The sequence below is a fragment of the Pseudorca crassidens genome, chromosome X (genome assembly GCF_039906515.1).
Source record: "Pseudorca crassidens isolate mPseCra1 chromosome X, mPseCra1.hap1, whole genome shotgun sequence".
Classification (NCBI taxonomy): domain Eukaryota; kingdom Metazoa; phylum Chordata; class Mammalia; order Artiodactyla; family Delphinidae; genus Pseudorca; species Pseudorca crassidens.
Window position 1 is genome coordinate 117,311,952 of NC_090317.1, and position 24,153 is coordinate 117,336,104.

General features: G+C 41.0%; 1 protein-coding gene across 10 annotated transcripts in view; it reads left to right on the forward strand.

Moving 5' to 3' along the window:
- SH3KBP1 (SH3 domain containing kinase binding protein 1) overlaps positions 1 to 24,153 on the forward strand; it is a 344,093-nt gene that overhangs the window by 112,334 nt on the left and 207,606 nt on the right. For all 10 annotated transcript variants that reach the window (XM_067724411.1, XM_067724414.1, XM_067724416.1 and 7 more), the window contains one exon: positions 23,525 to 23,648. In XM_067724411.1, coding sequence (XP_067580512.1) covers positions 23,525 to 23,648 — 124 coding nt within the window. The remainder of the gene's footprint in view (positions 1 to 23,524; positions 23,649 to 24,153) is intronic.

The following is a 24,153-nucleotide window of genomic DNA, read 5'->3' on the forward strand; positions in this document are numbered from 1 at the left end:
TGCAGTCAATTGGAAAATTGATAAAAGTGCGATGCATTGTTATCAACACGTCTCCTACGTGTGACCAAAAACCACACGGCTCATTTGTCGGGCTCCCCAGTGTGCCCTGCGTTCAGAGCAAATTAACCTCCACGGAAGAAATACCGAAGCTCTGCTGGAACCGAAGCTAAGTTTCTCTTATCAGTGGTGGGGGCAGGGAGAAGGTTGATCATGAGAGGACAAGGGCAAGTTGAGAAATTGTTCAACACCTCAGCCAGTTAATTATTGCAGCTTCCCAGCATGTATGAAAGGAGAAACGAGAATAACTGCAATAGAGATTATTTTCCTTCATTGTTGCATCCACCTGCTATTTACTGTGAACATTCCAGGGAGAAGAGCTGCCAAGCAGAGGCTAGCTTTAAAAACCCAGAGTCTCAAGCATACTGTGCCTGCCTTTCTGGTGTTGAGGGATGAGGGTGGGGCAGGGCTGTCACCAAATTTTTAGATCAATTTTTAAGCTTTAAGGACAAATTTTATAAATATGAGCTGCTGCCGATCCTTTAAAAAAACTCCCTTTCTACTCTAAAAATAGTTTGCTGGGAAAAAGTTTGTGAGTTGTTTATTAAAGAGAGACTCAGAAATTCAGCTGTGTTTCCTAATAAATAAGTAAATTAAAAAGTATATATACATATACATATATATGTATATCAATCACCGTGTAGCTCCTGTCTGAAAGCAGATGTGGCTTCTTGGGAAAGAAACAAGATTTCTGAGATGTTAATGCCAGTGTAAGAATGTGGAAGAAAGTTCAGAATGTTCCCTTTTGGCCTCCCTTTTCAGACCCTCCAAATCCTACTCATTTCTTATCACCAAATTGGTATGTTATTCCTTTTGGGAAGGCATTTCATTCTCCCCAGGCAGAATGAATGGCCCCAGCTTCTATTCTTACCCTACCCTTACTCTCCTGTAGCACTTTGTATTGTTTTATAATAACCTCTAACATTTACTGGGCATTGTTCTAAGCTCAGTTCATGTATTATTTTATTTAGTTGTCGTAACAACCCTTGAGTTATATACTGCCATTATTCTCATTTAAAAGATGAGATAGGCTGAATAATGGCTCCCTGAAGACATTTACATTCTAATCCCCAGAACCTGTGAATATGTTAACTTATGTGGTGAAAGGGACTTTGCAACTATGATTAAGTGAAGGCTCTTAAGATAGGGAGATTAAAATCACCAGGGTTCTTATAGAGGGAGGCATAAAGGCACCAAAAATAAAAATAGATAAATTGAACTATATAAAAATTAAAAACATCTGTGCATCAAAGAACACAATCAACAGAGTGAAAATAAAATGAAGTGGGAGAAAAGATTTGCAAATCATATGTCTGGTAAGGGGTTAATATCCAGAATAATAAAGAACTCTTATAACTCAGCAACCGCAACCCCCTCCCCCCCAAATAGGCTGATTAAAAATGGACAAAGGGCCTAAATGGACATTTTTCCAAAGAGGATTTACAGTTGGTCAATAAGCATATGAAAAGATGCTTGACACCACTAATCATTAGGGAAATGCATATCAAAACCTCACACCCATTAGAATGACTGCTATACAAAAAAGTAACAAGAACCAGTGAGGATGTGGAAAAATTGGAACCCTTGTGAACTGTCGGTGGGAATGTAAAATGGTGCAGTAAATATGGAAAACAGTATGGCGGTTCCTCAAAAAATTAAAAATAGAATTACCGTATGATCCAGCAATTCTGCTTCTGGGTATACATCCAAAATTATCGAAAGCAGGGTCTCAAAAACATATTGTATACCCATGTTCGTAGTAACATTATTCACAATAGCCAAAAGGTGAAAGCAACTCAAATGTCCATCAATGGATACATGAATAAACAAAATGTGGTATATCCATACAATAGAATACTATTCAGAAGAAGACACGTGCTACAATGTGGTTGAACCCTGAGGACATTTTGCTAAGTGAAGTAAACCCGTCACAAAAAGATAAATACTGTATGATTTTATTTATATGAGGTATCTAAAGTAGTCAAACTCCTAAAGACAGAAAGTGGTTACCAGGAGCTGGGGGAGGGTAGAGTGGGGAGTTGTTGTTTAGTGGGTACAGAGTTTCAGTTTTGCAAGATGAAAAAATTCTGGAGACTGGTTGCACACCATGTGAACGTACTTAGCTCTACTGAACTGTACGCTTAGAAATGGTTAAGGTGGTAAATTTTGTTATGTGTAATTGACCACAACTAAAATTTCAAAAAACAGAGGGAAGTGGGAGGATCAGTGTCTGTGACGATGGAAGCAGAGATCAGAAAGAAAGAGCTTTGACAGTTCTACACTGCTGGCCTTGAAGGTGGAGGAAGGGGCTATAAGGCAAGGGATGCAGGCCACCCCGAGAAGCTGGGAAAGGAAAGGCACGGCAACCATCTCCCCTAGAGCTTCCAGAAGGAACTCGGCCCTGCCAGCACTTCGATTTTAGCCCAGTGAGACAGTTTCTCGACTTTTGACCTCCAGAACTTTAAGAGAATAAATTCACTTTGTTGGTAAGAAAATAGTACAAGGACTATTCAGTTCAGGGAGGTTAGTACCTCGTTTGAGGTCACCCGGTGATTAAGAGCTGGTGTGCATGCCCACTCCATTTGGGGTTCCAGCCTTGCTAGGTGGTAAGGCCCTGGAGATCAGGGGCCATCTTGAACCCCACTGCATGATGAAGGGCCTGGCACATAGTTGGGACTTAATAACCTTGGCAAAAGGATTTAAAAGTGATGTTGCATGCCCTTCTATTCTTGTTACTGTGTCCTGGATGCCATAGAGTTAAATCTAGGAGATCACAGGAAAAGAAAGTCAAATGGATGGTAAGCATATGAAGAGCTGATCAACCTTATTTTTACTAATTAAAGAAATGTAAATTAAATATCATTTTCTCTTAACACACTGGCAAACATTAAGAAGTTTAAAGATACCCAATATGGAGAAACCAGCACTCTTTCATGCTATTGTTGGGAGTGTAATTGAGACAAAGTGTTTGGAGGCCAGTTTTAATTTATCTGTTAAAAGTAAGGATGCACCAAATGTTTGACCCAGAGCTTTCACTTTTTGGGAATTTGTCCCTAATTACACTTGTGTACGTGTGCAAAGTTACAGACACAGTGATGCTTGACGTAGTATTGTTTGTAATTGCTGAAGACTGGAGACAACTGCATGGTTTTATGTGGGTTATATCCTGGAGGAAAGAGGACTGTCTTCAGCCCCTGGTTCAACTAAGTTATCCATTTAACCAGCCAAAGATACAGAACCTTAGCAGAAGGGGGATGGCCTCAGGGCAGGAGCAGATGAGGTATATATTGACGTGAGGTGTATATTTTATGCTCCAGTCTCTACCCCCTGAGTCCCCATGGCATACGTGGCAGTGGAGATTCTGCCAGACCTCAGAAACAGCCGAAGTTTGATGTGCCACAAGTCTTTTTCTCCATCAGTGTGCCAGAGAGCCAGTGGTGACAGTGGGTGTACTTCTGTTTATGGTATGGTGACAAACACGTGGCTCCCCATGCGTCCATCTGGGGGAGTGGAAGGCAGAGGCAGTGTCCGCATGTCCCCAAGGAGGTGTCTGCCCTCTGATTTCCCACCCTCTCATTTCCCCAGGTTCCCCTTGCTCCCAGCTCTGATTTAGCGCCCTTTAATCTGGGTGTTTCTGATTGGTCAGACTTCCATGTTCTGTAATCTCCTTTCCCTCACAGCCAGATCGTCTGCTCTGATACTGGTATACTCTAGAGTTGGATTCTGTGGTGCTTCAACAAAGGAAACACTGCATATTGTATGAGTCCATTTGTGTTAAAAACAAGTATGGATGCACCTGGGGACACACACACACACACACACACACACACACACACACACACACACACACACACTACTCATTAATGGTAACTAGGGGAGGAGGAATGAGATTTTTCGAGGGAATGGGTATACCTTTACCTTTTGCTTTATACCCTCTTTTACTGTTTGATTTATTTTGGGGAGACAAGCATGTATGCCTCTAAAATTGTTAACTTTTTAATCAAAGTTATATGGTATATATAATGTATATGTATAATCTTTGTGTATAATATATACGTGTGTGTGTATGTGTGTGTGTATATGCTTTAAAACTCCTATTTGAGTAAACAGCAGCTCCTTGTCCCTTCTCATGTCCTTGTCTTACTTTTAACAGACAATCAGTTTTCAGTTCAAGCTGTTGTTTCTAGTATTTGCTGCTCTACTTCTAAATTATAGGCAAGTGCTGCTATCTCTTGCTTTGTCAGTTTTAAGACATTATCTGTTACGTATGATGGTAGTTGAAGAATTTAGCTCTTTCACCACCACCCCCATATGCCATCCTCCTTGTATGTGCTCATATCGTAGGTTTTGGTTTAATCTCTATTTAATGTTTTCATTACTATAGCGATGGTGACATTTATTGAAGCATGAATATACTGTAATTAATTTCCCTACATAACTTTTCATTTTCCCTAGAGATAATAATTTTGTTTGTTTGTTTGTTGAGTTGTCCTAGGATATCCAAATCTTCTCATACCTTGAACGGAACAGTTCTATGAAATGCCTCTTAGTCCCTCTCGCCCTCTGTCTCTCCTCTCTCCCTCACCGCCTCACTCCATCCCTCTACTCCCCCCTCCTCCCCTCCCCTGCCTGGAAAAGTACCAGTGCCTTCCAGTTGAACTGCTCGCTCTTGAAGCTGCTGCCTGGTGGTCAGCCAGGAAGTCCCCATCACCTCTCCCTCATTACTGCCTACCCTGGGTCGTGGATCCTTCTCTCTCTCATTTTACTCGCTTGATTTGGTAGAACACACTTCCTAATAGCTTTCTGAGAGAGAGCACATGGAAGTACATTAAAAAAATTTTTTTAAAAATTTTATTTATTTTTGGCTGTGTTGGGTCTTCGTTGCTGTGCGTGGGCTTTTCTCTAATTGCTGCCAGCGGGGGCTACTCTTCGTTGCGGTGCATGGGCTTCTCATTGCATTGGCTTCTCTTGTTGAGGAGCACGGGCTTAGGCACGCGGGCTTCAGTAGTTGTGGCACGTGGGCTCAGTAGTTGCAGCGTGCAGGCTCTAGGGCACAGGCTCAGTAGTTGTGGTGCACAGGCTCAGTAGCTGTGGCACATGGGCTTAGTTGCTCCGTGGCATGTGGGATCTTCCTGGACCAGGAATCAAACCGCTGTCCCCTGCATTGGCAGGCAGATTCTTAACCACTGCGCCACCAGGGAAGCCCGGAAATACATTTTTGAGAGTTCTGCCAGACCAGCCGCACTTAGGATTTGTTATACTAGGAAGTTTTTCCCTTTTAATACTCATCACCCCTCAGTACCTGGCCCTGTACAGGTTGGTGGGTGGGGTTCCCTCTCCTGCTGATAATCAGGGCCTGCAACCTTGGGACCCAGAGGCTGTGCCTTTATCCACAAGATCTCATTTGATCTTCAGAATATTTTAATCTCCCATTTGACAGCTAACAGAAGTGAGGCACCAAAAGTACGCCCTCGGCAGTGTCAGAGCCAGAACTTGAGCTGAAGTGTCAGCTTCCTGAGCCAGTGCCGCTACCTTTCCAAGCCCAGCTGCTCCTTAATGGAAAGAGAAGTATCAGTAGTGGGGCCTGAGTGCCAAATGCGTGGTCATGGCTGTACAGTGAGTCTAATTATGAGTGCCTGCCTGTTTCTCATTGCTGAGGACTTCGGCCCTAGTTAGCCATCCTTTGCTAGAAGTATCTTCCAGTCTTACTGACTGTGTGTGCCATGTGCACATGTGCGCGTGCATGTGCGTGTGTGCGTGCGTGTGTGGGGGGGGGTGGGAGAGAGAGAGAGAGAGACTGATTTATAGTTATGCTTCTAACTCCTTGTGATAATTAAAATGCTCCACCTATCATTCCTGTAAGCTTGGTATGATTATTTTTATTGCTACAGTATCTGTTTCCAAGAAATGTAAGAATTTCACCCCCCTCTTCCCACTCCTTTTGTAATATGAAATGCCTCATTACTTAGCAGTTTTCTGCTGATTGTACAGTTTAGCATTTGATCTTTTTGTTAACCACAGTCAGGTGACCACACACAGGGTAATTAGATTAACCTGCCCCTCCTCCTCTTTACTGAAACAACATAAAATCTGGTATTCTGTTGGCACATGCTTTCCTTAGATTAATGATCTTGGAGTTGCTGCATGGAAATTTGCATAGCTCCCTACAGCTCTGAGAAATGAGAATGCCCAGCTGTCTAAAAGCTTTAATCAGGAAATGAGCAAGAAATGACATTGTCTTGTCACAGGCTTGGAATAATGTATTCTTGACAATCGAGTGATCCTGGATGGAAATGTGTGTAAACAATCTTTCAACAACCAGTAAACAGGTGCTTTTTTGTTGGTAAAAATTCAAGGATTTCTTTACTTGGGAGTGGCTTTCAAATCGTTGGCTCTCACACTAGTCCCTTCTGGAAGTTTACTCTATGGTCATTTTCCTTGTCTCTCCTCTTTTAAATGGCAGTTTATGGAAGTTGACCTTTTGGAGCAAGGGAAGGGAAGCATTAGGAATGTACACGGTTTGTGGGCGGAGCGTGCTGTAACTGTCAGGCTTGGCTAGAGGACTGCCCGGTAATCAGTCCTCACCCAGCACTTCCCCTTTTAAAAATTGAATAAATTTGGTGTGTAACATTCTGTAAGTTTAAGGTGTACAACGTGTTACTTTGATACATTTGTGTATTGTAATATGGCGGCCAGTGTAGCGATATTTTTCACATTACATAATTATAGTACAGTATTATTGTCTGTATTCATTATACTATGGATTAGGTCTCTATGGCTTATTTACTTCTCATTACAAATTTGTACCCTTAAACACTGTCACTCTTATCACTACCCCCTATCCCCTGGCAAGCATCATTTTACTCTCTGTTTTTTATAAGTTTAACTTTTTTATTTTTTTAATTTATTTTTTATTGAAGTATAGTTAATTTACAATATAATGTTAATTCCTGCTGTATAGCAAAATGACTCAGTTATACGCATATGTACATTCTTTATATGTTCTTTTCCGTTATGGTTTATCCCAGGAGAGTGAATATAGTTCCCTGTGCTTTAGGACCTTGTTGAATTTTTAGATTCCACATATAAGTGATATCATACAGTATTTGTCTTTGTCTGACTTATCTCGCTTAGCATCACGTGCTCAAGGTCTATCCATCTTGTTGCAAATGGCAGGATAGCTTCCTTTCTCGTGGCAGAATAATATTCCATTGCATATGCACCACATAGTTTTTATCCATTCATCTACTAATGGGCATTTTGGTTGTTTCTGTAATCTTGGCTATTGTGAATAATGCTGGGATAAACATGGGAGTGAATATATCTCTTGAAATCCTGTTTTCATTTCTTTTGGGTATATGCCCAGAAGTAGAATTGCTGAATCATATGGTAGATCTATTTTTAATTTTTTGAGGAACCTCCATATTGTTTTCCATAGTGGTTGGACCAACTTTAGATTCTCACCAACAGTGTATGAGAGTTCCCTTTTTACCACATCCTCGCCAGCACCTGTTGTCCCTTGTCTTCTTGATGATAGCCATTTTGACAGGTGTGAGGTGGTATCTCATTGTGGTTTTGATTTGCATTTCCCCTATGTTAAGCATCTTTTCATGTGTCTGTTGGCCATTTTGTTGTCCTCTTTGGAGATATGTCTGTTTAGTTCTTCTGTCCATTTTAAAATCAGATTCTTTTTTTGAGTTGACTGAGTTCTCCATATATTTTGGAGATTAACCCCTTATCTAATATATGGTTTGCAGAATTTTTCTCCCATTATGTAGATTGTCTTTTGATTTTGTTAATTGTTCCTTTTGCATTGCAGAAACTTTTGAGCGGTAGTCCCATTTTTTTTCTTTAGTTGTTTGTACCCAAATTATTGCCAAGACCAGTATTGATGATTTTCTTCCCTACATTTTCTTCTAGGAGTTTTATGGTATCAGGTCTTATGTTTAAGACTCACTTCACTAATATGATAATCTCTAGGTCCATCCATGTTGCTGCTAATGGCATTATTTCATTCTTTTTTATGAGTAAGTAATATTCCATTGTGTGTGTGTGTGTGTGTGTGTGTGTGTGTGTGTACACACACACACACACACACACACACACAATGGAATATTGTAGATATGGTAGAGAAGAGATGGTGTATATCTTACACCGTATATACCATATCTTCTTTACCCATTCATCTGTTGATGGACATTTAGGTTGCTTCCATGTCTTGGCTATTGTAAACAGTGCTGCTACGAACATTGGGGTGCATGTATCTTTTTGAATTAGAGTTTTCTTTGGATATATGCCCAGGAGTGGGATTGCAGAATCATATGGTAACTCTATTTTTAGTTTTTTAAGGAACCTCCATACTGTTCTCCATAGTGGCTGCACCAGTTTACATTACCACCAAGAGCATAGGAGGATTCCTTTTTCTCCACACCCTCTCCAGGCATTTGTTATTTGTAGACTTTTTACTGATGACCGTTCTGACTGGTGCGAGGTGATACCTCATTGTAGTTTTGATCTGCATTTCTCAAATAATTAGCGATATTGAGAATCTTTTTTTAAATTAATTAATTTTTGGCTGCGTTGGGTCTTCATTGCTGTGCAGGCTTTCTCTAGTTGCAGCGAGCGGGGGCTACTCTTCCTTGTGGTGCGCAGGCTTCTCATTGCGGTGGCTCCTCTTGTTGCAGAGCACGGGCTCTAGGCACACGGGCTTCAGTAGTTGTGTTTCACGGGCTCTAGAGCACAGGCTCAGTAGTTGTGGCGTGCGGGCTTAGTTGCTCCGTGGAATGTGGGATCTTCCCGGACCAGGGCTCAAACCTATGTCCCCTGCATTGGCAAGCGGATTCTTAACCACTGTGCCACCAGGGAAGTCCCTATTGAGAATCTTTTCATGTGCCTGTTGATCATCTGTATGTCTTCTTTGGAGAAATGTCTATTTAGGTCTTCTGCCCATTTTTAGATTGGGTTGTTTACTTTTTTGATATTAAGGTGTATGATCTGTTTGTATATGTTGGAAATTAATCCCTTGTCGGTAACATTGTCTGCAAATATTTTCTCCCTGTCCATAGGTTGTCTTTTCGTTTTGTTTATAGTTTCCTTTGCTGTGCAAAAGCTTTTAAGTTTAATTCAGTCCCGTTTGTTTATTTTTGTTTTTATTTCCATTACTCCAGGAAACTTTACTGAATTCATTGATGAGCTCTAGTAGTTTTCTGGTACTGTCTTTAGGATTTCCCATGTACAGCATCATGTTATCTGCAAACAGTGACAGTTTTACTTCTTTTCCAATTTGGATTCCTTTTATTTCTTTTTCTTCTCTGATTGCTGTGGCTAGGACTTCCAAAACCATGTTGCATAAAAGTGGTGAGAGTGGGCATCTTGTTCCTGATCTTAGAGGAAATGCTTTCAGCTTTTCACCATTGAGTATGATGTTAGCTGTAGGTTTGTCATTTATGGCCTTTATTATGTTGAGGTATGTTCCCTCTATGCCCACTTTCTGAAGAGTTTTTAATCATAAGCGGATGTTGAATTTTATCAAGAGCTTTTTCTGCATCTATTGAGATGATATGGTTTTTGCTCTTCAGTTTGTTAATGTGGTGTATCACATAGATTGATTTGTGGATACTGAAAAATCCTTGCATCCCTGGAATAAATCCCACTTGATCATGGTGTATGATCCTTTACGTGTATTGTTGGAGTCAGTTTGCTAGTACTTTGTTGAGGATTTTTGCATCTGTGTTCATCAGTGATATTGGCCTGTAATTTTCTTTTTGTGTGTGTGTGATATCTTTGTCTGGTTTTGGTATCACTGTGATGGTGGCTTCATAGAATGAGTTGAGAAGTGTTCCTTCCTCTGCAATTTTTTGCAATAGTCTAGGAAGGATAGATTTTAACTCTTCTCTAAATGTTTGGTAGAATTCACCGGTGAAGCCATCTGGTCCTGGACTTTTGCTTGTTGGGAGTTTTAAAATTACTGATTCAATTTCAGTACTGGTAATTGGTCTGTTCATATTTTCTATTTCTTCCTGGTTCAGTCTTGGGAGATCATACCTTTCCAAGAATTTGACCATTTCTTCTAGGTTATCCATTTTATTGGCATATAGTTGCTCGAAGTAGTCTCTTATGATCCTTTGAATTTCTGTGACGTTGGTTGTAATTTCTTTTTCATTTCTTATTTTATTTATTTGTGCCCTTTCCCTCTTTTTTTCTTGATGAGTCTGGCTAAAGGTTATCAATTTTGTTTATCTTTTCAGAGAACCAGCTTTTAGTTTCATTGATCTTTTCTATTGTTTTTAAACTCTCTATTTCATTTATTTCTGTTCTGATCTTTATGATTTCTTTCCTTCCACTAACTTTGGGTTTTGTTCGTTCTTCTTTCTCTAGTTGCTTTAGGTATAAGGTTAGGTTGTTTATTGGAGGTTTTTGTTGTTTATGAGGTAAGCTTGTTTTGCTATAAACTTCCCTCTTAGAACTGCTTTTGCTGTGTCCCATAGAGTTTGGATCATTGTGTTTTCATTTTCATTTGTCTCTACGTATTTTTTTGAATCCCTCTTTGATTTCTTCAGTGATCCATTGGTTGTTTAGTAGCATACTGTTTAGCCTCCACATGTTTGTGTTTTTTGCAGTTTTTTTCTTGTAGTTTATTTCTAGCCTCATAGCGTTGTGGTCTGCAAAGGTGCTGTTTTGCTGATAAAAGCATGCTTTTTTTTGCTGATATGATTTCAGTTTTCTTAAATTTACCAAGGCTTGCTTTGTGGCCCAGCATGTGATCTATCCTGGAGAATGTTCCATGTGCACTTGAAAATAATGTGTATTCTGCTGCTTTAGGATGAAATACTCTATAAATATGAATTAAGTCCATACGGTCTAATGTGTCATTTAAGGCCTGTGTTTCCTTATTGATTTTCTCTCTGGACCATTATCTACCATCCTTCTTTGTCTCTTGTAACAGTCTTTATTTTAAAGTCTGTTTTGTCTGATATAAGTATTCCTACTCCAGCTTTCTTTTGACTTCTATTTGCATGCAATATCTTTTTCCATCCCGTCACTTCAGTCTGTATGTGTCTCTAGATCTGAAGTGAGTCTCTTGTAGGCAGCAAATATATGGGTCTTGTTTTTGTATCCATTCAGCCAGTCTGTGTCTTTGGGTTGGAGCAATTAGGCCATTTACTTTTAAGGTAATTATCGATATGTATGTTCCTATTGCCATTTTGTTAATTGTTTTGGATTTGTTTTTGTAGGTCTTTTTCCCCCCCTCTTTTTTTTTGTTCTCTTCCCTTGTGACTTGATGACTATCTTTACTGTTATATTTGGATTCCTCTTTCTTTTTTGTGTGCACATCTATTATAGATTTTTGTTTTGCAGTTACCATGAGGTTTTTGTATAGGAGTCTATATTTTTATGCACTAGTTTTAAGTTGTTGATCTCTTAATTTCTGAGACCTTTTAGATACCCTGCATTTGTACTCTCCTCCCCTCACGATTACTATTTTTGATTTTATATTTTACATGTAATTGTTCTGTGTATCCCTTAACTGCTTATTGTGGATACACATGATTTTACTACTTTTGTCTTTTAACCTGCCTACTAGCTTTGTGTGTGCATAATATCCTACCTTTATTGTTTGTTTGCCTTTACCAGTGAACTTTTCCATTTTGTAATTTTCTTGTTTCTAGTTGTACCCTTTTCTTTTCTGCCTAGAGAAGTTCCTTTAGCATTTGTTGTAAAGCTGGTTTGGTGGTGCTGGATTCTTTTAGATTTTGCTTGTCTGTAAAGCTTTTGATTTCTCCATCGAATCTGAATGAGAGCCTTGCTGGGTAGAGTATTCTTGGTTGTAGGTTTTTCTCTTTCATCACTTTAAGTATATTGTGCCACTTCCTTCTGGTCTGCAGAATTTCTGCTGAAAAATCAGCTGATAGCCTTGTGGGAGTTCCCTTGTATGTTATTTGTTGCTTTCCCTTGTTGCTTTTAATATTCTCTCTTTATCTTTAATGTTTGTTATTTTGATTACAATGTGTCGTGGTGTATTCCTTGGTGGGTTAATCCTGTATGGGACTCTGTGCTTCCTGGCCTTGGGTGACTGTTTCCTTCTCCAGGTTATGGACGTTTTCAGCTATTATCTCTTCAAATATTTTCTCAGGCCCTTTCTCTGTCTCTTACCCTTCTGGGATCCCTATAATGTGAATATTAGTGTGCTTGATATTGTCTCAGAGGTCTCTTAAACTGTCCTCATTCTTTTCATTCTTTTTTTCTATTTCCTGTTCACCAGCAGTGATTTCCACCACTCTTTCTTCTAGCTCACTGATCTGTTCTTCTGCCTCATTTAATCTACTATTGATTCCTTCTAGTGTATTTTTCATTTTAGTTTTTGTATTCTTTAATTCTGTTTGGTTTTTCTTTATATTTTGTAATTCTTTGTTAAAAACTTCTAATTTCTTGCTCTGTGCATCCATTCTCCTCCCGAGTTCTTTGATCATCTTTACGATATTACTCTGAAGTCTTTCTCAGGTAGATTGCCTTGTATTTTTCCATTAAATTATTAGTCTTAGAAGTGGTTGTGACTGTAAAAATTAACATTCAGCTAGATGCATGTACTGTTTTCACTTATATCTGACACACAGTAGGTACTCAAATAATGGTTAAAAGAATATAGAGCTAATGATAATGGCTAACATTTATTGAGTGCCTGCTGGCCAAGATTTAGTGAGTGTCTGGGGATGAAAGATGAGTGAGACCTATTTCTTACCCCTGAGGCACTTACAAAGTAGCTGAGAGAGAGACTTTGGGACTCATACAGTGGTCAGTGCTGTGGCCGGGAATCCAGCAAAGGGCCACAGACGCACAGGCTCTTAATCATCATCAAAGCTGTTAAAAAGATGACAGGAAAAAAAGATGGAAGAAATGGCTGTTGGACCTTGGATGTCCCTTCTTTTTTTCTTCAAGAGCGAGCTGTTTACCTAGCAAAACACCCAATAATTTATGTGTTTCAGATAGTACTGCTTCATGGAGTAGGTATGATGCTATCAGAAACATTTAAAATTTTTTCTGGAAGAGATTGATGGAGAAAGTGCCCACTCCTTGGGGAGCTCAATTTGACATTGTTTAATTAACCTTTTTGAGTATAATTAACCAATCCCAAACTGTTTAACTCTTGTAACTTGAACTCTGGGCACCAAAGCAGAATGTATTCTTCCCATGATAAAACTACAAGAAAGATTTAATATCGCCTCTTTATATGCATTTTATTTGTCTTTATCGGTTATTGTCATGCCATTAATTATAATTATATTTCCATAATGTTGAATTTTGTATGAAATAATTGAAAAAACAATTGATTATTGGGCCTGGCATGATTTCTCTCACATCTTAACTTTCCTGTGTCCCCTTCTTGATGAAATACGTGGACTGAAGAGCTTTCTTTAAAGCTTTGTATCTGTTCATATATACTGCTCTCACTGTGACTGGTTATGTTGGGATCTTTCAAATTAGCAGTGGAAATGATATAATCAAATTATATTAGGGGGCAGTGTCAATTTATCTCTTGTTTGCAGAAAAAGTAGCAGTCAATAGTCTAATGATTGGGAAATACTAAACACATTTTAATTATTAATTTTTAAGTCAGTTAAAATTTTGTCTAGCTAACAAAGGCACATGGTACCAATTAAAAGGGACAAAATATGTTTTCCCTGTCTCTCAGCCACCCTGTTTCCCCCTCTGAAGGCCTCAGTTATCAGTTTGTTATTCTGTATTACACAGTGAGGCATGCATACAAACTCACACAAATGCTTGCATACATTATTAGGCTTTTTACCTAGTAACATGTCTCAGTGTATATTCTTATTGGCACTTATGGACCAGCCTCATTCTTGGAGAGAGTTGCATGGTGTGGATTCATGGAACCAGTTCTCTAACTGACACACGTTTACATTCTTTCAGTCTTTTGCTAAGTTAAGCAATGCTGTAACCATTAATCTTGTACATATGCCACTTTGCACATGTGCAAGTGTATTTGCAGTTTGAATTCCTAGAAGTGGAAATACTGAGTCAAAAGGTGTAGGCATTTAAAATTTTGATAGATAATTGCCACATTGCTTCCCACAGAGGTTGTACCAATTTATACATCAGTTTATACTCTCAGTGGAAAGTACAAGTGGGTATCTTTCTCTACATCATTGCCAACATTATATTACCAATTTTTTTGATTGTTGCCGATATGACAGATAAAAACTATATCTTGCATATCAGTAGGGCTAAGAAATCCACTGGGTATCAGAGAGGTCCATTGAGAAACTTCATGATATTTAATATCAAGAAGAAAAGGTATCTTGTAATTAACAAGTTATTTACATCCCTCCCTATGTAGACTGTCAGCTCCTGGAGAGTTTTGTGCTTGCTGTTCTCTGTATCTCTCATACTCATTCTCTGTGTGAGTGCCAGTTGTATGCCAGGCATTGTGCTACGTGCTGTGTAAGCATTCTAACACAGAAGGTACAAATGCTACAATTTTCATTTAAGAAAATAGCCAAAAGGATTCAGGGTTGTTCTGTGTAGTGAGTACTGCTCAGATATGGTCAGATGAATCCCACTGTAATTTGCATTTCTCTTATGAGCATGGTTAAGCATCTTTTCATGTGTTTGAGTCATTTTTTTCTATGAATTGTCCTTTGCTATTTTTTGTTGGGTTATTGATCTCTTTGCTGATACTTTGTGGAAAGAGGTCTGTCTTTATAACAGGCAATATTCTCGCGCTTTGACTTTTGTCTTTCTTGATAAAGACTTTTGTCTTTCTTGTCTGTCTTTCTGTGTTGTATTTATAGTTTTCTGTAATTCATCAACCCTTTCTTCTGTGGCTTCTGGATTCTGTGTCAGTGTCAAAGAGTCTTTCCCACTCTGAGATTGTAAAAATCTTTCTCTCATGTTTTCTTCTAGTGTTATTAAGGTTTACTTTTTAAATGAGTAAATTTATTTTGAATATCTAATATTCATAGTCTAAAAAGAAATGGTATTGCTTGTTTAAATAAATGAGGCACTCTGTGAATTTTCTTTTCTTTTCTTTTCTTTTTTTTTTTTTGCTGTACGCGGGCCTCTCACTGTTGTGGCCTCTCCCATTGCAGAGCACAGGCTCCGGACGCGCAGGCTCAGTGGCCATGGCTCACGGGCCTAGCCGCCCTGCAACACGTAGGATCTTCCCGGACCGGGGCACGAACCCGTGTCCCCTGCATTAGCAGGTGGACTCTCAACCACTGTGCCACCAGGGAAGCCCTGAATTTTCTTACTCTATCTTCTTCCTACCACTCTTAAGCCAGATCTGTATCCTCTTAGGTGAGAAGTTGATTGTGATCCAGTGAGCACCAGTTGTATCATTGTAGGGATGATACAGATTTCCATGTTGTCATAGCTTTGGGCTGAACTGAAAATACTCCCCCTTGCCTGTAGATAGCTATCTTGCCCATAACACTCTGTGAAATTGGCCATTCATTTGACAAATATTTATTAAGTGCTCACTAAAGCATGTACAAACAGTTGGTTAGTATTGATACCCTTTGATCCAATGGTGGTAATCTAGCTGTTTAGCAGGGCATGGGCATATATAAAGGCATTGACTGTCATGCAGGTAATTGTGTCTTACATCAGGAAGCTATGTCATCTCTTCGGAACGTGAAGGTAGCCGGTCTTATATTTGTCCGGAATCTAGCACTGGCTGAGCTCTTTGCAGCATTCATTCCCATCCTGCAGGTCGAGAGCCTCTTGCCTGGGCTTGTGCTATTGGTGATTCTTGGGAGATAATACTACAAATATATAATAGTGTAGATAATGCAGTTGAAGATTTACATAGAGACATAACAATAGGTATCCTGTTACTTTAAAAGAATTAGTTTTGAGCTGAAAATATCTTAGGTGTCTTTATGATGATATTTCAGAGCACTTTTCTAAGTGGCAATGAAATTTGGAAATGTAAGAAAGCCATTGTGATATGAGACATCAATGTGGTTTCACTATGTACTTTTCAGGGGAAGTTATGAAATATTTCAAGCATTGGAAAAAGAAAGTGAATAACAAATACCAGTGTGTTCACCACTCTGCTTTATCATATCCTCATATTTTGCCATATTTACTTCAGATATTTTATATACATTTTCTTTGCAATTGTTTCTAATGAACTTGGCGCATTTTGTGGTTCAGCGGCATGGGTATTTCAAAAAATATTGTGGGGCTTCCCTGGTGGCGCAGTGGTTGAGAGTCCGCTTGCCGATGCAGGGGACACGGGTTCATGCCCCGGTCCGGGAAGATCCCACATGCCGCGGAGCGGCTGTGCCCGTGAGCCATGGCCACTGAGCCTGCGCGTCCAGAGCCTGTGCTCCGCAACGGGAGAGGCCACAACAGTGAGAGGCCCGTGTACCACAAAAAAAAAAAAAAAATTGTGATAATGAGATGTATTTTTTTAAAGAAATGGAGTCTTACAGGTAGAGCTGAAGCTCCCTTGGTGTCTACTATTACTTTCTGGATACTTGCCGTGTCTTCCCAGGTGTTTTGAGACTGACTAGCCTATTGTGAAGGGAGCCAAATTCTGGGAAAGCACAGTCTCTGCGAGCAGGGAATGTTCATGGGGTGGCTGCTTCTTAAACTTGCCCTTTGTGTGCAGAGCGGGCAGAAAGATATCATGCATGTGTGTGACGGGGGCGGGCTGGCGCTGTGCTCTTCCAGGATTCTGTATCTATTCAAAACTCTCTTGATCAGTAGATTTGGGGTAAGGGTTTGTTTCCTTTTATTTCCTGCCAGTGGTAATTTTGCAGAAAGATTTTCCATGAACTAGTGTAGGGGGCACTAGTACTAGTGATCCCATACCCACATCTAGCTCTAAAGGAAACCTTACCCTTCAGAAAGAAACAGACCATGCTTGAGGGCAGGCGAGGGCAGGCTGACAAACGATGCCTCTTCTCCCTGCCCTGCATCAGCCCTGAGCTTTAGGGGACCCTGCCCAGCCTCACTCTAATGCCAAGGGAAGCCCGGGACCAGCATTTCTTGCTGGTCAGGGCATCACCGAGCTCCCCTGGTATTAGTGGCACCAGCCTGCTCTGTGTGCCTGTATTCTTGGTGGCAGGAGACAAGGAATTATTGTGAGACGTGAGGAAAGCAGCTGAGGTGGAGAGGAGGGGCGCCTTGGAGGGAGCCGAGCCACTCAGCTGATTGTGTCAATTAGATGAGATGCCCCTTGGTTCACCTACTTGGTAGGGTGCATCTGGCATGTTCTGACCATTTATCCCCTTAATATTGATCCCAGAAGGCTTTCCACCCCCTGAGATGAATGTTAAAACACCCAAGCACTAGCTTTTCTGGTTTTTGACCTCCTAGGATGAAATATTAGCACATTTTGATTGAAAAGAGTCTGTATTCTTCTGGTTTACGCATTTATGTTGTTCTTTTTACATTGAAATAGCATACAGTGAAGCGCAGAGATCTTAGAAATACAGCTCAATGAATTTTTAGGTGTTTGTACACCTGTGCAAACCATCACCCAGACCAAACTGTAGAACATTTCCATCCTCCCAGCAGGTTGTCTTGTACCCCTCCCAGTCAGTACCTTCCCAAGGGTAACTGCTATTCTGAGATCGCTCACCATTGATTAGTTCTGCCTGTTGTTAAACTTCACATAAATGGAATTGTACAGTATGTGATCTCTTGGGTGTGGCTTCTTTCACTCAGCATTCTGACTGTGAACATTCATCTGTGCTATTAGGTGTAGATCTCTCTTTTTTTTTTGTAGCACTTACTATTTAATGATGACATTAATAATGATAATAAGTAATCAATTTGTATACTACTCTCCAATTCACTCTTTAATCCTGAAGACACCTCTATGATGGTGCCAAACCATTTAGCATTAGGCTTCTTTTAGGGATGACAAAAGAGCTGCTTAGAGGCTTTCACTATTGCCCGCAAGGTCACCCACCTGATAAATGATGATGCCAGGACTGGTTCTGTTTTTTTGACTCACAGCAGCGTTCTTTCCATCCACTGTGATACCTCTGTCTTAACTTGTGTCAAGGTTGGTAGAAAACATAAAGGATGAGAGGAGGGAGGGGCCCCCCGACCAGACCTTCACTGATGTTTTACTGTGTAGTATTTTGGTTAATTGAAAGAAGTTAAGGTTCAACTGAGCCAACCCTCTAACACCTGTATAGTATGTAATGGATGGGGGAGGGAGAGGCAAAGAGGTAGTTGACTGGGCTTGTCTACCAGCCACATCCAGGCAGTTCCACTTATCAGAAAACAGACGATGCTAGTTGAGCTCCAGTTGTGTACAAATTATGCCTTTGCCCAGTGAGGCTGCTGTTTGCAGGCTGCTAAATGTGTCACAGAGAATTTTTGCTAGAGTGGCATTATTGGCGCTTCTTGGCCTCCAGATGTGGGTAAGCCATCTCAGACTCTGATCAGCATTCTGCTTTGGGAAGCAGAAATGGTGTGAATTCTCCTCTCCTTTCCCTCGGGGGGTCCTGGCAACAACAACTTGAGTGTCATTGGAGCATCGATAGTTTATTGATGGCCTCAGTTTTACTGTACAAGCCGAGTTTCCATTGTTAAGACATTAGCTTTGAGATAAACTGGGTTTCCTTTACCTCCTAAAGAGGTTTGCTGATACCCCGACTATTCTGTTGTGTTTTAAAGCAAGTAGAATCATTGCTGATTTATATATGTGGGCAGGTATGAATTTCTGTAAGCCCCCTTGGCCCACAGCTCTGGTCCAGGGTGTAGTCTCTACCAGTGAGATAGTAGGATCCATGTTCTTAACAAATGGTTAAAAGTCTAGGCCTTGTGGTTAGAAAGCTGAGACTGAGGGTTGGGGGCAAGGAATGCTCATACCCAGGAAGTCTATAGAGTCCCATGACCTGGATCAGAACCTCGGAGAGCTCCAGGGACAGGGATGCTGGCAGCTGTAGGCAGGCAGGAGTTAGTGCACTGCCAAGTCCACCCTCTTTTGCAGCAAAGAGCTTTTTTGTGTGGATGATAAGGGTCTTCAAGGATTTCAGCCTTTGTACTTGTGGGCTTATGGATAAAGCAATAAATCAGATTCTTTAGATGTGGAGGAAAGTGAAATTTTCCACTGGAGCCACCAGTGGGGTGATTTTGACTGTCCCTGCTATAGCCATGACACTAGTTCTTCCTGGGAGGTGAGGTGTAAGCAAGAGAGCTCTGCCTAGAAGGCCTGCAGCTGGATCCCACGGCCTGCCCTGCCCCCTACTAGCCTTGTAGCCTTTTGATGGTCTTGCATCCTCTCTGACTGAGTCTCATGATTCTTGTCTGAAAAAATATATCAGTCTAGAAAAAACAGGATTTCTTTCAGTAACAAAATGAAAATGTTATCGTGAGGAGCAGGCGAAAAAAGATCTGTTAAAGCACTTTAATTTATATAAGGCCTTGCGAGTGTAAGGTTGTGTCATTACCGGCATCGTCACCTATTTTTGGAGCCTACCAATAGGAGTCCATGACATCAGATGTCTATGAACATCAGGGTGTTCAAAAAATGCACTCCTACCTTGCATTTGCATGGTAATTGGTACCCTGGGGTCAGCATGTATGTCAGATAGTTTGAGCCAGAAGTGAGTACACAGGGACATGTGGCTTGCTGTGCAATTTGAAAACTTTTTGAAGGAAAGAGCTTGCCCTGTGGTCTTTTGGAAGTAACTGGAGGGTTTCAGTAGGAAAGTGACAAGAGCAGACAATTGTTTTAGGAAAGTGTCCCTTGAGGCAGTGTGGAGGTTGAGAGGGGAGGGGAGGGACTGGAGGCAGGCAGGACTTGGGGGGAAGAGTGGTTAAGAGATGAGCTCTGAAGCTAGACAGGTTGAGTTCCAATTCTGGCACCTACTTGTTTGACCTCGGACAGATTTCCTTAGCTCTCTGTGACTTGGCGTGTGCATCTGTGAATAGGGCTGTTATGCAGGTTAAAAGTTGCAATCCAGGTGCAGCTCTTAGAGGAAGCTTTGGCACATGGCAAGCTCTCAAATGTAAGCTGGTATTCATGTGTATTTTTTACTGTGGTAAAAATATATCTATAACATAAAATTTGCCATTTTAACCATTTAAAAGTACAGTTCAGTGGCATTAATTACATTCACAATGTTGTGCAACCGTCACCACTGTCTGTTTCCAAAATTTTTCATCACCCCAAACAGAAACTCCATAACCATTAAACATTAACTCTCATCCCCCCATCCCCTTACTCCCTGGTAACCTCTAGTCAATTTCTGCTTCTATGATTTTGCCTATTCTAGGTGCCTCATATACGTGGAATAAGACAATATTTGTCCTTTTGTGTCTGGTTTATTTCACTTAGCATGATGTTTTCTAGGTTCATTCATGTTGTAGCATTATCAAAATTTTATTCCTTTTTAAGGCTGAACAATATTCTATTGTATGTATATACCACATCTTGTTTATCTGTTCGTCTGTTGATGGACACTTGGGTTGTTTCTACTTTTTGGCTACTGTGAATAATGCTGCAGTAAATGTTGGCATACAAGTATCTGTTTAGGTCCTGCTTTCAACTCTTTGGGGTATATACCTGGGAGTGGAATTGCTGGGTCATACAGTAATTCTGTGTTTAACTTTTTGAGGAACCATCATACTGTTTTCCACAGTGACTGCACCATTTTACATTCCCACCAGCAATGTACAAGGGTTCCAGTTTCCCCACGTCCTCATCAACACTTGTTTTCCTTTAGAAAAAAAACCCAAAAAACCTAGCCATCTTAGTGGGAATGAAGGGGTATATCGTTGCGGTTTTGATTTGCATTTCCCTAGTGAATTATGATTTGAGCATCTTGGCGTGTGCTTACTGGCCATTTGTCTATTTTCTTTGGAGAAATATCTATTCAGGTTCCTTGCCTGGTATTCATGTTTTTAAGGCAGCTTGGGAGGAAGGAGAGAAACAGATTGAGGAAGTAGATAGAGCCCAACTGGGTGGCTGGTTAGATACGAAGGTTAACGCTGAGTTTTCCAGCCTGGGTAAGTGGGTTGATGATGGGCTGTCAAGCAAGATAGCTCCCGTCTCTCCCAGAGAAGGGGCCGGTTGGAGGGACGATGTTGGGTTTGGGTGGGACTGCGTTGAGCCTGGTGTACCTGGGTGTTGGGCAGATGGAGAGTCCAGGATGCACCGCCATGCCTACATGTCTGATTGGTGTCTTTGGAAAAATGCAGGGCATATTTTAAGTTTTCTCCTCCCTGCTTGAATCTAACAAGCAACTTAAGAAATTAGGTCATCATGAGGCTTACGTATCTGGCAAATGGGAACAATCATTGGAGGGACAACAGAATCTGAAACTTATGAAGCAACCTCTCTCCTGTTGCTCGTTTCTCAGCCCTTAAGCACCTGCATGATGAGATCAGTCCTTCAAAGCTCACGGGTTGCTGCTCTGAAGCCTTGGGTGTGAACATTCTTGGCAACCATAGCTTCTCAGGCCTTCTCCAGTGACTACCGTAGTCTGTCAAACATCTGCACCCCCTCACCCCTGCCTAACTGCATCGTGGTTAGTGCTAAGCAAGTGCTTACCATGTCACCTGCAACCCACTGAATTTCTCTGAATTACTCCTTGGCAAAATTGGATGTTGTATCACTGCGTTATGTTGTGTCTAGGTGGGAAATTTGTGTTTGCACAGTCATACCCGCCCTACAGTGGAGAGTGATGTTTGAGCAACTTCTCTACCCCCAAAGAAGCAACGATTGGGGAATGAGGCCCTGTGGTGCCTTGTTTACTTCTAGAGCCATAGCAGGCTGGCAGCCATCACTAAGAAAGCATCCTTTCATGCGGCTCAGGCTGGCAATGTTTGCAGATTGTCCCCTGATGCCATCTGCCTGTGAGGCTGCAGAAACCCCCAGCAACTGCTGTTCTAGCAGGTGCCGGGGCTGCTGAGGTGGGAGTGCGTGTACACACACATGCATGCACACCGCTTTGTGCTGGGTTGGCCTGAGCCGCCAGCTGAAACTCTCAACCCAGCAGAGCACCAACCGCAGTTGCTGGTTTCCGGTGAGGCCCTCATGAGGGAGAGAGGGCGAGGCTGTTGTGAACAGAGCCAGCAATCGGGGAATTGGATACGGTAACTAACGCTCGGGTGTGTAGGAAGCTGCCAGGCGGTGGCTATGTTTTGACAAGCTTTTGTTCTGTTTTTTCCACCTCTGCCCAGGCCAAATTGTAGCCTCCCACCAAATTTTCCATCTTCATGTTCATTCATAGAAGGACCCATGTCCAATTCTTGTCCCAGGCTCTTTCTAGAGAACACATCTCTCATCTTTGAGTCCTTCCTGCCACCCAGCCGTGCTTTGGCTCTAGCCCCTTAGCTTTCTCTTTTTCCCAAGTCAGTGTGATCATGGATGCAGACAAGCCCAGAACCCACCCTGCCCAGATCTGCACTTTGTGAGTTACTATCATTTCCGGCTATTAATGCTTTTGGAAAAAAATATGTAAATTATTCGAATATCAATAATTTGAAATAATTGTATCAGGCATCAGGTTTTAAAAATCCAGATCTTAATGGAGCTTTGATAAGAGACCACCTGGTGTAAACTTTTTCTGTAAAGGGCCAGGTAGTTTTCGCTTGGATGTCTGTTCCAACTACTCAACTCTGCCGTTGTAGCATCAAAGCAGCCATAGGAAATACCTAAACGAAATGAAGGGGATTGTGTTATAATGAAACTTTATTTACAAAAACATGTGGTGGGCTTAGTTTGCCGACCCCTGGCTTAGAATGATCGTCTTTATTTTATTTTATTATCTTTTATATTTTTCTCTCTGAGGAATTAAAAAGCCAGAGGAACTTGGTAACTGTAAATGAACTGAAATCATCTTCTTTTGGGTTTAGCATAATTGTGAGCACAATGGTGATTTGGGAATATACTTCTTTAAACCCCTGTTGGGAAGAATAGAAACCAGAAGACCTTTGAGGGGCGATTCTGCTTGGCCAAAGATTGTCATTGTTCAAAAAATAGAACAGGCTATCATTTGGAGCTGTATGGTGGCCTTTTTGATCCCTTGGAATGACCATAGTCACAGAAGGTTGCATTGTATTGGACATTATTACATTTTATAGGACCAGGTGCTTGTCTAATAAATGTAAGGAAAACAAACTACAACATACAGGAAATGGTGTTTTAAAAACGTTTTGCTGACAGGGAGATCGGCTCAGTGCTTTGTGTCCACCTAGAGGGGTGGGATAGGGAGGGTGGGAGGGAGACGCAAGAAGGAGGGGAAATGGGGATATATGTATAGGTATAGCTGATTCACTTTGTTATACAGCAGAAACTAACACACCATTGTAAAGCAATTATACTCCAATAAAGATGTTAAAATAAAATAGAATAAAATGTTATGCTGAGTTGAGGTCACTATAGTTCATTTCCAGAAAGCTGAAGCTTAACATAGTCAGAGACATTCTAAAATGTTAAACTACAATCTTGTTTTCCTTTTCTCTGTCCTCACAGGAAATAAAGAAAGAGATGAAGAAAGACCCTCTCTCCAGCAAAGCTCCAGAAAAGCCCATGCACGAAGTGTCCAGTGGAAATGCGTTGCTGTCTTCTGAAACAATTCTAAGAACCAACAGGAGAGGTATGGCAAAGAAGAAAGAGCCCCTCCCCACACACAAACCCAAACTGGAAACTTCTGGGTGAACTGTATCACATTTTGCATTGCTGGAAAATTGAATGGCGTTTGCCCTTTTGTTTTTGATTTTTGTATAAATTTGGGGTGCATACACACTCACACACACGGCAAGTAATGATCCAATAACTATACTAAAGGGAACTAATAAAAAAATTTTCTTGACAGTGGGAAAGTAGACTAAATTTGTAAACGATGATTTTTCTAGGACTTTAGCTTTCGCTTTCGTATCTATTTCTTTTGGCTGAAGGGTGACTTCAGAGAACACTGTGATGCCAGCTGAGCCGGGCACGTCTGGCCATGCTCTCTTTTTAATGTAAGGGCAGGCTTTAGCACGGTCTTTCTCTCTCTAACCGCTGGGCTCCGCCTTGTCTCTCTCGGTTTAGGAGGCAGTATTTACAGAGATATAGCTCATCCATCCATGTGTCTAACCAGGAAACCTTTCACCATCTTG